Source organism: Phaseolus vulgaris, chromosome 2 (assembly GCF_000499845.2).
Source record: "Phaseolus vulgaris cultivar G19833 chromosome 2, P. vulgaris v2.0, whole genome shotgun sequence".
In the NCBI taxonomy this organism is placed as follows: domain Eukaryota; kingdom Viridiplantae; phylum Streptophyta; class Magnoliopsida; order Fabales; family Fabaceae; genus Phaseolus; species Phaseolus vulgaris.
In genome coordinates, this window is record NC_023758.2 from 2,112,416 (window position 1) to 2,127,461 (window position 15,046).

The 15,046-nt window shown below is 30.0% G+C and overlaps 1 protein-coding gene across 1 annotated transcript; it reads left to right on the forward strand.

The window, feature by feature from the left end:
* Positions 1-8,574: 8,574 nt before the first annotated feature.
* On the forward strand, positions 8,575-14,225 carry LOC137810125 (methionine aminopeptidase 1D, chloroplastic/mitochondrial). Its single transcript, XM_068611260.1, has 10 exons — positions 8,575-9,024; positions 9,133-9,202; positions 9,514-9,742; positions 10,111-10,272; positions 10,348-10,389; positions 10,827-10,898; positions 11,833-11,912; positions 12,668-12,765; positions 13,288-13,335; positions 14,010-14,225. The coding sequence occupies exons 1-10, from the start codon at positions 8,907-8,909 to the stop codon at positions 14,153-14,155; spliced, it is 1,065 nt and encodes a 354-aa protein (XP_068467361.1). The 5' UTR covers positions 8,575-8,906; the 3' UTR covers positions 14,156-14,225.
* The last annotated feature ends 821 nt before the right edge of the window (positions 14,226-15,046 follow it).

Below are 15,046 nucleotides of genomic sequence, written 5' to 3' on the forward strand. Positions count from 1 at the left end.
AGGTGAAATCATTATTAACAGAAACATATACTTTTTAAGCATTTATTGCAGCTCCAGAACTCAAGACATCAAATTATAAATTTTGGAAGAAATCCTATATTCTTTTTAATACTTTAAATCCACTTGTTTTGGAGGCCAATCACACTCCAAGTGGTGTGTTCCACTTCTCAAATCCATCAGATAAGTTTTCTCCTTCCTTTGTCTCTTCTTCTATTGTCATACATTTTTACTCTTTGTATCATGTTCTTGTTTGGTTTTCTTTGTTTTCATTCGGCAATTCTATTTGGTTTTCCTTTCCATGTTCTTTAATTCCGCACCTTTTAGCATCATTGTCACCTTATAATTGTCTTTTTTTCTCTTGTGAAGTGAACCTTCACACTTACTTAATCACTTGGTTAAGTTGGTTAAGTTCGTGTCCAATTGGGATCTTCTTAGAGTTCTCACCATATTCTTGCTTAAAATCCCAATCTAAGTAAAATTATCACACAAAAAATGAACAATCCTAAAATCAACTCACATCAAGCATTCTTGATAGCTTCAACACCATGTCCAAATAACTCAACTTTCCTTCTTGATAAGATCATGGTACCTAGTGTAAGGATCCACGAAATAACCTTAGAGGAGAAGTAGTATATTTTAAATGACACCCGAATACTTTATTATTAAAATGAAAAAAACATATAAATAGAAAATTCAGTTATTCATCTTTCATTTTAAAAGAACCATCATCTCTTTAGAAGTTTTCTTTTTCCTTTCCTCTCCCTTCTCTCTAAGATTTTGACCCATTCGCTCATCAGTTTGACGATCGGAGTCCACCATTAGACTTTTGGCAGCGAAACTACAAGATTAACCAATCATAATATCTAGAATAAGTTCATTTTTGCTCTTTTCTTTGAGTCAAATTTTAAACTTGTTAGGTTGTCTTTGTCTATGTTTTGCATGCGACTCTTTTAGCTTCAGGGTTGACACTACAAGAAAATCATGAAATAGAAACCAATTTTTGAAGACTAAAATAATTAGTTGCAATAGTAACTAAATTAGATACCATTTTAGAAACTAAAAAAAAATGGTTTCTAAATTAGTTTCTATTATTGTTAAATAGTTTCTAAATTGGTATCTAATTAGCAACCAAGGTTGTAACTACCAATTATTTAGTTTCTAAATTTGGTAGCAAAAACTTTGGTTGTTAATTAGATATCAATTTAGAAACTATTTAATAATAATAGAAACTAATTTAGAAACCAAATTTTTTTAGTTTCTAAAATGGTTTCTAATTTAGTTACTATGACAACTAATTATTTTGGTCTTTAAAAATTGGTTTCTATTTCATGATTTTTCTGTAGTGTAATCTTTGTTGGCTCAGGGTCCTAGTGTTATAGTTAGATTTTTTACCAGAGTTTTGGGGTGCAGATTAAGTTACCTTTAAGCTTTTGAAGATTTGGAACTCTTAGTGAGCATTTATTCAAGTTCAAGTAAAGGAAACTAGTCTTATTTTTTTTTAATAGAACCATAGGTTAGAAGATCTGGACATGGGGTGACGTGTTCATCAATTTCAATTTTTGTTTTGATGACTTTTTATGGCAAGTGTACTGCGTTGTAAGAAGTAATTTTTGTTGGTATTTGATAGTTTTAAACTAATTTACTAAACTATAAAACAATATTAATTAATTTTTAAAATAACTTATATATGTGAAAGAATATGGTGGGTGCATATATATATATATATATATATATATATATATATCATTTTAATTTTATTTCCTTGATAAAACATATTTTGGTAATTATAGTTTTTAAGCAAATTAAATTATTATTTTTATTTAGGAAAATTTTAAGTTATTACACTTCTTTATCATGCATTTTACATTAACATCTTGTCTTGAAATATTTCAAAGGAATTTAAAATAGAAAATAATATATATTTAACTGAACATCAAAATTACTATTGGTTAGTGTAAAAGTAAACCGTGTTTCTTTCATGGAAACTATTGGAGTGATGGGAGACGAGTTGAGGCCCAAGCATTTTCCTCACTTCATCAGCTTTTTCCCCTCACTTTGTTTCCAAAAAAAAAAAAAAAAAAACTTCTCACTTTCTTTGTTTCCAAAAAAAAACTATTTGTAGGGTAAAATGCCTTTCAATAATCCTAATAATATTTTATTATAATAAAAAATAATATAATGAAGGAACTAAGAACTAATTGAAGGAAATAAGAAAAGACCAAAGGTTGTAGAAACTGATTGAAGGTAATTGCATAAGATTACAAAACTGCTGAACTGATGTTATGCATTTTGATTTACTCAATCATATATATAATAAATTACAATTACTGAAAGCTATAAAATAAGAATACTAATCGGCATGTAAACTGACAATTAATGCAATATAACGATAAAATAATTTAAGGGTAATAAAATCAGAATTAATAATAATAAAATCTGAATTAATAACCAACATTCTTCCTTAATTCTAATTTGGAACAACCTTCCTAATTTGATATTGTTTTTCTCAATCGCCATCAATTCTTCATTCATAGTATTTTTGCCATTTAGGGTGTTGAATGGCATCGACAAGTCTCACAGGTTCTGATTCTGCAAGAAAAGCAAAGTGAACCAAATCTCCATTGTCATCAACTTCATCATCAAGATCTACTTCGCAATCTTGAAGATGTACATGTTGTCGTTGCTGTCTTCTTGGTCGCTCCATCATAGTTGCAATTGGAGTTGCAACTTCAGGTTGAATTACAACTTCAGATTGAACTGCAGGTGCTTCAAGAGTGACTCCATCTTCCGCATCATCGTTCAAAATGTAAATATATCATTGCTGCATTCCATTGTCATTCTTCATCTTTGGCAAATGTAACATCACGACTAACAATACTAACAGGTCTGTAAACTGACCATTAATGCAATATAACGGTAAAATAGTTTAAGAATAATAAAATCAGAATTAATAATAATAAAATCTGAATTAATAACCAACAGAACTCCAATTGATATAAAAAAAAATCTATGAGAGTAGAAACAACAAAAATAATCAATCACCTAGCTTACATAATTAATAAGTTTCTTCTAACACATGTCAATAAATTAAAAAATAAGCACAACAACACTGTTTTGGAAAATAATATCTATAATATCTTCAAGTCATGTTTCTTCTTGTGTTTTCACTATATCATTGTGCAATGTCTCTTCTCAACATGTCAATAAGTGAATTTCAAAAAATATGTAAACAAAAATGCCAAGGCAAATATCAGTAAATGAAATTTAAAAATGTAACCAAATTAATACATCAATTCCAATATGAGAAATTTGATTTGGAAAATTTATTTCACTCATGCCAAATTCTTGACTTGAGTCATATTAAAAAAAATTATTGGATCTAGCACTGCGTGATTAAAGATTAGTCTATTTTTTAGATTCCAAATTTTTCATATAACAGCAACCATATACATCTCCACATGCTATTTCCCAAACTACCTGTTCTATAATTTTGATTTTATGTTCAAAATGTTGTTCAACCTTATTATAATGAACAAATAATCTACCAACCCATGTATTATCATAATGAACAAATAATCTACTAACCCATGTATGAGTCATATGTTACACTTTAAAAGCGGTAATAATTAACTATGTAAATGAAATATTTATTTATCATATTTACAAGATATTTAACTTTTTTAAATATATAATATCTTTAAATTCAGAACAAAAGTAATTTATAAGTGATTCGTCGCTTCGAAATTTTAATTAAAATTAGGGATAAAATTCTCAACTTGAATGTAGAGTTCAGATATAAAAAATTGGGAGAATAATTGGGTCCCATTTTACATTAAGATAACGTCCTTAAATTTATGAAATAGACAACAGCGGTATGCGTTAAATTTTATTAAAATGTCTAACAATCATTTTCCTTTTTTGTATGAATCGAAATGATATTATAACCAAACACTTTTTGCTGATAAAAAAAAATTACCAAACACTATTTTTAATTTTGTAATTTCCCATCTAATATATCTATTCTACTTAACATATATTATGAAAGGTATTTATAAACCATTGAAATATTTAGTTCAAAAGGCTATACACAAACATGTATTATAATGTTTACTAAATTTAAACTATATATAATTATCTTTATATATATCTTCCATTACATTATGCAATATTAGCATGAGGCTTTTATGGACAAGAGATGATGAAAGACACAGGAGAGTGAGACAGTAAATTTAAGTACATTTTTTTATCTAATGATTTCATATTTTGAATCAACAGGTCCAATCTTGTTTATTTAGCTGATATTTATGTTTGTTTTATTATTGGAACTACTAAGTTTTTTTTACAGGTTATTTGGATTATGTAGATCCATACCAGGGTAGTGGGATCATTTTTTTTAAAGATTATTGCAAGTAACTTTTTTTTTTTTAAAGGTTGGAGTATCTTTTAAATAAATTTTATTAATTTATTTTTTATTATTGATAAAAAATATTCTGTAATATTTTTTTTATCAACTTCTACAATATTATATAATTGTATACTAATTATTTTAAAATAATATATATATATATATATATAACTTATACATGTATCATTAATATCAAATTTTTAACATAACATGTGTATAACAAATTATAATGAATCACTTTTAATAGAGAATGTAAAATTCTAAAATGCATCCTGATGAAATAGTGTAGTTTATTCCATATAATATTTTTGAGAGTACTCATATTAAGTATGTTCTCATATAGTCTAATGTCTGATTCGTCAAAAAACTATTTATGCAAATCAATGAGTTTTTTTGTTATGTGAGGGTAGTTATTTGAATTAGTTATAAAAAGTTTTGATACAAAAACTTCCTTCAACGTTAAAGTCTTATATTTGTGGTTAGATTATCATTGAAATATATGAAATTTTATTTTCATAATAAGTTACATAATTAATTTCGACATTTGAACTCACAACATCATCTCATTTATCTTTACCATACACTTATAAAAGGGGATAAACCTAGAAGGTGTAACATACCCCAAAGGACAACATATTAGAAATATCACATACATAACGTAATGTATATCTTACAAATGCATGCATATCAACATATTGATCACATATGTAATTACATATACATTTACATGTTAATCATCAATATTATCATCATACATACACTATATATTGTTAGAACGATCCTATCTCCCTAAATTGAAGAAGATATCATCACTTGAGCGACCTTAAGCTACTTAAGTAATGCAAATCAAGCACATGTCAAACTCTTGAATGATTATCATTAATATAATTCCAACACTTGAGTTATATTACTTGTTTATGATTCAACATGTATTAAAAAAACAATCCTACTAATCAACGTTTGAGTGATCATCGCTTTATTTTTAAAACTTAGTTGTATGTTCATATTCCAAAATTTTATCATACATCATTATCACTTTATTCTTAGAGTGACCTCTCATCATTTAATTGATATTCATTCCAAATAAAAGAGAATTGTCTCAACTTCTCTCTTGCTTAAGACTTAAGTTATCATTTGAATTATATACTACTTCGTTGAATGTTAATATTATAACTCACAAATAAATCTAGAATATTTTTTTTTCACCATATCACATATATTTATAATCAATACAAAACACCCACTTCTTCTTACAGTAATACTAACATTGTGCCAATAAAATATTTAAAATGAAGATAAAAAAACATTTTTTAATTGAAAGTGTCATTTTAAATTTTTAAAAACAATTTCTACACAAACTTATTTAATAATTTACTTGAAATAAGTTATAAAATAATTTAATTTTAGCTTATATTTAAATTTTTAAAATCTATAAAAACATAAATAGTTTTTTTTATTGAAAATGATTGTTAAAAGAAAAAGTGAAGCAAACTAACTCTTAATTTATCTTTATTCGCAATGTGGTATGAAAAATAAACGTTAGTGACGGTTGAAGAAGTTGAAGTGACGTGAAATGGAGGTGGAAGGAGGAGTGCGTGGACTTTTGCGCAGTTGCATGCAGCCAAAAGCTCATTCATTGCAGATGGGAAGTGCGTACTAATGAAGGCAGCCAGATGGTAAACCCCATCATCATCATCTTTGGTCCCACACTTCTTATTCTTACATCACTATTTTATGGATAAACTTTTCTTTTCTTTTTAAATTCAATTTCCTTTTTTCATTAACTAAAATCAGATTATATATACTTACAATATTTTATATCATATGACTTATTCTTACAATAATAAACATGACAATAATAAATTAATTTAAATTTTGATTTAATAAATTAATTTATTTTAATATATTCTTATTTTGAAATATAACTTATTTTATTTATTAAAATTTTATAAAGAATTATTTTAGAAAAAATATCTTAAATCTAATTTATATTTTAAAAATAATACTCACTTTCGGCTTATTTTCTCAATTGAAATAAGTCAACTGTTGACCGTGTGTTTTTTTTTTGACACTTTGTCCTATCCAAACAAATCATGGATTGTTGCAGAGCATTTAGATATATAGTTGTCGAAAAATTAGAGATCGTTGTATTTATAAAATGATATAACCTTATCTGGGCCGTTCTACATTGAAAAGTTTCATTTGTCGTTTAAAATGTATCTTTCTTTGAGTTTATAGAGGATGATTAAAAGTGTAAAAAAAGACGTAAAGGAGAATAGTTGTTGGTGTGTGAGAGAATTAGATATTATGTGTGATTGTGATCTGATGGATGAGTGAAGGTAAGATGATAAAAATGAAAAGAAAAAAAAAAAAAGGAAAAGGATTGGATGGGGCCACAGGATAGGGGAAGTGGGCATCGGATTCCAAAAAGTGTGGCCATGAAAGGAAAGAAAGGGGAAAAGGACTTGTCGTGCTTGTATGGGCTTGGCCGCATTTTGGGCGGGGGACCTAATACACCAAGTTTTTCTTAACTCACTTCCATCCATCAACTCTTTAACCTTTACCATCTTCTCCTTTAGTCTTTCTCATTTCATTACTATAACTTCAATTATAAACTAATGATAATTTATATATTTTCAAGAGGAGATAGCAAAATTGGTTAATGATAATGTTCTCGAACGGGTTTAGGGTCTAGAGAACAATTCTTTCTGTCTATATTTTCGGTCGGTCATTGACGCTTCGAGCTTTCTGTTTCTCCTTCTTCCTTTCGGTCGTCTGGCCCCACAGATGGGAATGGTACTTGCAGAAGACACTCTAACGCTCAAGTTAGTCAGAGTATTGTAGATAATAACTTGCCTTTCTCCTTTGAATGTGTGCTATTTATATTATCCTAATGAGTATTCGTTGATGGACCGAATTAGAAGGTTAGTTCATGTTTATGGTTGTATTAAACAACCCTTAATTATGGATTAACCATACTGATTTGACCAATGCATAACTCGTTGTCAGGATTGATGGTCACGTATCGTTATGTAACCTTCTCATTGCTATTAAGTGGTGTTCGTAACAGATTCACTCAGTCGTAGATACCAATTTCTTTATAAACACTTATTCATTAATAATAAATAATATATATTCACCAAACTAGTAAACAAGGGTCAGAAACATCCACGCCTTCGCTGAAATATTCTATACAAAAAAATTCGTGACAAACAAAAAGGCTGAGTTGTTCTTGTGTTTATCGGCGTGCACGTGCAAGCCTTTCGCATCAACAAAATTTTGATATTTTAATTTTGTTAAACTCTCAGAAGTATTTTATATGGGGATTTTCTTTTCATTTCTTTATGTTATAGATATTCCATTTTTAAATCTAGAGGGTCTATAACCCCGACAGAATTTCAGTTTACAGTTTTTCATCAATGGGCCACTCTTTAAGGACTTAGGAGCAATTTCTTTCTGTACCTCCATGCTTTCTTCCTGCACCTCCATATAACATGTCAAATAATAATTTTGCCATTTTTTTTAATTTTTTTATTGACATTTCTCTTTCTCTCTTTTTTTGGATTCACACATTTTAAATTTTAGAATTCAAAATACAATTTTATATTTCAAATTCTATAATTTAGAATGCATTTTCAAATACATAAAAGTACTTGCTGAACTTTAAAATTTGATATACAAAATTGTATTCTAAATTATAGAATTTAGAGTGTATTCCTTGTATTTGGGTCTACACGGTGATAGATAGATTGAATTTGGGCACCCCTACATATCTTTTCCTACACCCCCACAATTTTTTAAATCTCAAAATTGTCCTTCACCTTTTATTTGAAATCGGAATCTGAGAGTGTGCTACGAATTCATCAATCCATAAGTGAATTATGTTGCTTTCTGGATGAGAGGGGTGTTCCAAAAGTAAAGTTTGCATAAATTGTTGATCCATAAACCTAATTTCTATTACGGATTGGTGGATTTGGAATGATTTTTTTCAATTATGAATTTCTGAATCCATAATGAATATTTTGAATTACGGATTGGCGGATCCAAAATGTTTTTTTTTTTTAATTATGGATATTCTATTTTTTTATTATTTTAGATTAACAGTGTCATTCATGCACAATATTGTGGGGTGCTGGAAGAAAAATGTAGGGGTGTAGGAAGAAACTGCCTTGAGTTTGTGCTTCACGCCTCAACCTCCAGAACAAACTAAACAGTCCAAAACATTCATCAATACCTAAGTTAATTTTCAGGAAGGTAATTTTGGTATTTTAGAAAATACAGGGTGGATGATGAAATCATGGAAGTGTATGAAGAATTTGCCCATTTTCCTATGAGCATAAGATTAGGGCCCATGGGGAGAACCGAAAATGGTCTGGGCAAACAAAAATAATAAAGATTTAAAATATGGAAAAGAAAATTGAAGGGACCAAAAAATTTACGCTAACGGATAACAAGAATGGAGTGAGAGGAGCAGCAGGGAAGAAACTAGAAAGGAAGAAGAATGACTAGCGGAGTGTCACCGCAACTGCAAATGAGGTTGAAATCCTCCTTCATCGGAGATCGATTCGTACGGTGTTCAAGGCACCAATCACTTCCTCAACTATTCCGTTTCAACCCTGGTTCTCCCTTTTTCCGACCTTCTGCTTCTTCTTCCATTTTTTTTCTTCATTTTAGCTTCTAGGTTTTCCTTTTTTTATTTTAACATCGCTGTGTATCTATTTTAATAGGAAGCAAGCATGTTTCGATGCAGTTATCTCGAACGCTTTCTGGCTTAACCAATCTCTTTTTCAATAGAAGGTATGTGCGCGTATACGTTTTCTGCAAAAAGAATGGACGCAACTAATGATGTTTGTGTTGTAGTGTAATTTATATTGTTCAAGGATTCTATTCCCTGATGTCGGGTGTTGGTTATTTCATAACTCTACGGCACTGCTATTTTGTTTTTCGATTTCTCTTTATTTTTTCTGTAGGATTTAAATTGTAATACCTTTCAGAAGTTTATGCTAGTCAATTTATTGAACTCTTGGATGAAAGGATCTTTACATATTGTCCATTTCACAATGCTTGCCTTTTGGTTATGAAGTTTTTGGTGATGGCTGGCTTTGCAGAAATGTGGATGAAGTGCCTAACAGCAATCGTAAACGACTGAGGCCTGGAAAAGTTTCTCCACCGCGACAGGTGCCGAAGCATATACTGAGGCCTCCTTATGTGGATTCTATGGTTCCTGCAGGGATTGTGAGTGGACCTCAAGTGCATGACAAGAAAGGAATAGAATGCATGAGAGCTTCTGGAAGGCTTGCAGCTCAGGTTCTTCAATATGCTGGCACCCTAGTCAAGGTGAGCTCCTCATTCTTTTGTTTAATAATTGCACATTCTTTAATTGTATACATCCTACATAAAAGCTTGGCTGTTTGCTATGAAATGTTTATGTAAAAAAAAAAGTTTATTCATTCTTTTTGGATGATATATTATCCTTTCCACTCCCTGGTCTCGCTCTTTGCTTATATTATGAGGGTTATAAGTCCAAATTACCTAAGGAAGTTAGGAAGGAAACACTGTCGCTTGTTATTGTTGATTAGTGCAGGATATTATAAGTATACAATTTTTAAAGAGTAGTATAATATAAATCTATGAAATCCTCATCATTTTGTATAGTAATGCCTATTTTATGTTTTTATCCAAAAAAGTTGTACTTCTGTTGACAGCCAGGCATAACAACAGATGAAATTGACCAAGCAGTTCACCAAATGATAGTTGATAATGGTGCATACCCATCTCCTCTTGGCTATGGTGGTTTTCCAAAGAGTGTCTGCACATCTGTAAATGAATGCATCTGCCATGGAATACCAGATTCCCGTCCCCTTGAGGTGCTTTTGGTCAATTTCTTTCCAAATTAAACATCCTGTGTTAACAAAAATTGTTGACGCATTCTTTATTTGCAGGATGGTGATATAATCAACATTGATGTTACTGTTTATCTAAATGTAAGTTTTTTTTTTTTCCGGGGGTGGGTTATGGGGCTGATTTTGCTTTTGTGAGATGGTGAGAATGGAATGGCCATAAAATTTCATTTGCCATTTGGCTTGTTCCCATTACATTTTTCTTTTCGTAAAGCCATCCTGATGACATCATCAACATCTCTGTTTACTATGTTGATACCCTCTTGTGTATTGTTTGGGGTTGTAGAGGCTGCAATTTATTTATTATGCGCACATAATTAGTTTTTTTTTCAATTAAACTTTGTACTGTATCAATTTTTGTGAAAATTAGAATTCGAGTTGCATCTCATTATTTGAGCTGTTGAGCATACTGCTTTGTCAGTTATTTTGCCATTCTTTATTTGTTTTGCAATTACATCTTTTAATATTTGTACATTTTAAGCTATAGCTTAGTGAATGAAATGTAAAGATTGGAATGGCAGGGCTATCACGGGGACACATCAGCAACTTTCTATTGTGGAGGTGTTGACGATGAGGCTAAAAAACTAGTTCAGGTACTGATTTGTCTTCATGCCACCAATGGCTGTGATTTGTTTCTTCATAATGCATCACACTCTTTATAATTCTGAAATTTATTACTTCAATCTGTTTCTTAATATAATGTACTTCTTTCATTGTTTCTTTCTTCCTTTATTTTTTAAGTATAATTTATGTATTCTTTCCCACCAAGAGTGAAAAAGCTACACGACTATATTTACTATTTATTAGTAGTGGCATGTGAGTTGTGACAAGCAAAAAAGGCTGAAGCTTTCTTTTTTTCGATTCTGGTGTTGCTGGGTTATGGAGGAAATTGGAATTTCAATTTTTAATTTTGAACGGGTTGGCCTGGAATTCTTATTATTTTCTGCTTTGGTTTTCATTCTAAAAAGAAAGGACTGACTGTGAAGTGGCTGGATTTTCTTAGGCATAGATAACTGGTGAAAATAATGTTAAGTTTTGTTTTAGAACTTTGTAATATTAGCAGAGAAAGAGAGCTACTTTATTGAATTTGATGACATTGTTTATGTTACCATAGCAGAGCAGTAACTATAGGTACCAAGATGTAAAGCTATAAGGTAGAATATCCGGTATTAGATTTTTCATATTATTGTTCTTGTTGTATTCAAGATCCATAAGGAAGACTATCCCTATTATTTGTTTATGGCTTTATACTGTCTAATCACATTATGACATGCCACTTATTTATTCCTATAAGTGTTATTTCCCCATAATATTATTTATCTGACCTCTGGTCTACTATTATGAATTTTGTTTATACTTTTCTTTTACAACGTACAGTGTTATGCTTCTAGTTGAATTAAAGTACTGTTCTAGAAGTCTCTTATGTGGCTTTGCTTTTGTGAAATGTTTTATTTTTGTTCTTGAGAATTGAGATATTGTCCTCGTCATTTTTTTTGCTTAATGGGGAATGTTTATTTGTTAATACAGATAACTAAAGAATGCTTAGATAAAGCAATATCAATATGTGCACCGGGAGTGGAATTCAAGACAATTGGCAAAACAATTCAGTAAGATGTCACTCCCCTTTTCCATTTGTTCTCTCCCTTGTTCCCTCATTTTCCCTATACTGCAGAAAGCCAGAAACACTTGAGCAATAAAATTCAATGTAATAAATAGCTTTAGAGTCATGACCCTTAGTTTTCTTTTTACATCTAACTTGTCAGGAATAATTTTAGTTCCCAAAAACCACCTTTTCCACTCTCAGACTCAGTTTAACAAAATTAGCCGATAATCTTATAAACTGCAAGCTAAAAGTTGAGCTAGCTGAGTATTTGGTAAAACTAGTTGAAGTAGGTGATATATGTTAAACGATATAAAAAGACTTATTTATATTTTTTTGTATAAATTGTTATATATTTTCTATGAATTCCCTTCTATATTTTTTATTAATTTTAATTGTTTAAGATCAAATAGCTAGTTTACTAAAACTGTTAGAGCGTAACATAAAAATCATTAAAAAGGTATAAATAGATTTAAATGGTAAGGATAAAAAAGTTGCAAGCATAACAAATGAGTTTACTCCATGTCTTTGTTACATCTTTTATATCTCTGCTAGAAAACGAGAAGCTAGGAGTAGTTTACTTCCTCCATGAATGGCTTCCTCAAGCTATATCCACCTTGAACTGTTTCTTCCTCAAGCAGTATCTAAGCTATTAACTCATTCGTGTCAATATGAGCTAGTATTTTTTGACTGTAACTCAAGTAAAAGTTTATTCTTAATTATATAATGATTCATAATTAACGTCTTCTCTTTTCTTTTTAGTGATCATGCAGATAAATACCGTTATGGTGTTGTCAGAGACTTTGTTGGCCATGGAATTGGACGTGTTTTTCACGCTGATCCAGTTGTTCTCCATTATAGTAATTAACTTTATTCCTTTTGTCATTATTAGCTCTATATAAATTCTATAAAGCAACAAACCTGTGCTTAGTTTTGTGAATATCATTTTGGCTTAAGGAATATTGAAGTCAGTGTGTGTCTCTTAATTTGAAAAGTGATTATCATTAATAATTATTGAAAAATTAAGTTTAGATTTGGGATTTGTCAAATTATATTGTGTATTGATTAATGAATTGAATAAGTCAGAAGTTATTATTTTTCTTCGAAAAAGTTTATTGTAAATAATATAATTAATAAAACATATTATATGTTCTTGTTGCTCCCTTTCTGTAAAACAATTTAACTTTCACTTAACTTCCATTGCTGTTTGCAGATATTACTTAATTTAGCTGTTCAGTTTTAAGTTACTAATTTGTTCATGGAACTATTAGTGTTTCAAAGGTTTTTTTATTGCCACCCTATTTTTTATATTTAAAATGTTAAAAATTTCATCAGCTTTCCTAACTATTGGTGTCTGTAACAATCACTGTTATTTTCTGCAGGAAACAATGGAAGTGGACGAATGGTGCTGAATCAAACCTTTACAATTGGTAATTTTATTTTGTACAACATAGAATGCTATGAACTCTTGAGATTTGTTGTTTGAGGAATTAGAAACTGTGCACACTTTTGCCTCTTGATTATGTTGCATGGAATGGGTTCTAGTATAAAAAAAGTCAATTTTGTTGGCACTGATGAAAATGACTTCAGTTAAAACACTTTTTTCCAGTTCATTTTCCCATTATAGAACTAGTGGAATGAAATTGGAGCTCACATCAGTCCACTTCCCAACCACCTCAGATGTTTTCTCTGTTTCACTGGATCTGCTGACCCAAGCTTCTCAACAACTTGAAATTTGCTTGTTTAAATTTATTTATAAAAACTTTCTCGCATTTGTTTCCTTGAGATTTGTCTTTTTAATTTATGTGCAAATTAATTTTAGTTTTATAAAATGTTTATTTTTTAATTTTATTTTCCTGGAAGTGTTTATGGAAAATTTACGTTTATACGGCCAAGTTTCTTGTGATAGGTCTTGTTATAGGAAAAAAGTATTTTGACAACTACATTACAAATCCTTTTAATAATAAAATATTAAAATATAAATTAAATTATTCAATAAATGATTTTAAATTGGTGGTATAAAGTTGTATGGTTGGGAACCTATCATCATTCTTTTATTATATCACTATCGGTAACTCTTTTGTGTACATGGTAAATTTTACAGAACCAATGCTGACTATTGGCAGCGTCAATCATGTGACGTGGAATGACGACTGGACAATCGTAACGAAAGATGGAAGCCTTTCCGCACAGTTTGAACACACAATTCTCATAACCCCCGATGGGGCTGAGATTATGACTCAATGCTGACAGATACAACATTTCATAATTGTGTATCACATGTAGAAACTTAATTATTTAGATGCAATTGGTTTAATTACTTCTAGTTCCAGATCAATTTTTTTTCTGCTGGAACTTACCAGGGCGGGTGGCGAGGGATGTTGGTGCTCTTGGAAAAGCTTATACCAAATGGATTGTTCAATGGCTGTAGGTCTACACACTGGGGTTTCATGGGTTTTGTGCATGCAAGGAGATAAACTATTAAAAAATACTGGCACAAATGTGGCCAGGATGCATGAAGCTGCTGGCAGAGGTCCATACGAATCTCGACAATCACCAGTTTAGAGTGGGGTGGGGTGATGGGAGAGAATGGGTCTAGGAATATTGAGTGATTTTTAAGAAAAGGGTAACCAAATTGATTGTTGATGGTTTTAGAAATAGTAATAGGAAGAATTTAGAAAGAGCTTAATAGTGAAGAAATGAGCAAGATATTAAATTCTATAACATTGGGAGATAATTTTACCATGGCATTTTTTTTAGACATTGAGAACGATTGCAAACATTTAGATGTGTCCTGTTCAACAATTTGAAATTTTCAACTACGTTTTAGCAAGTATTCTAAATCACAACTATAAAGCATAATTATTTACAAAAGTTAATTAAGTACAAAAATTTGGAAAGAATTGAACGGCCTTCACTGAATTAAGGAAATAGCACATGAATTTAGTTATATTTAGGAAATAGCACATGAATTTAGTTATATTTATTTTATTTAACTAAGACATGATCCAGAATAATTCAAAAATTATCTAATTTATATCTAATCCATATTTAATTAAATAGATTAAACTTAAAATCCAAAAATATAAATTTGAATTCGAGATAAATTATTTGGAAATTTGGATTTTTTGCGGGTAAAGA

Bases quoted from the DNA above. Each gene is read 5' to 3' on its own strand.
- LOC137810125 (XM_068611260.1), top strand. From the start codon at position 8,907: ATGACTAGCGGAGTGTCACCGCAACTGCAAATGAGGTTGAAATCCTCC. The intron at 9,203-9,513 runs GTATGTGCGCGT...CTGGCTTTGCAG, and splicing joins AATCTCTTTTTCAATAGAAG to AAATGTGGATGAAGTGCCTA. The intron at 11,913-12,667 runs GTAAGATGTCAC...TTTTCTTTTTAG, and splicing joins ACAATTGGCAAAACAATTCA to TGATCATGCAGATAAATACC.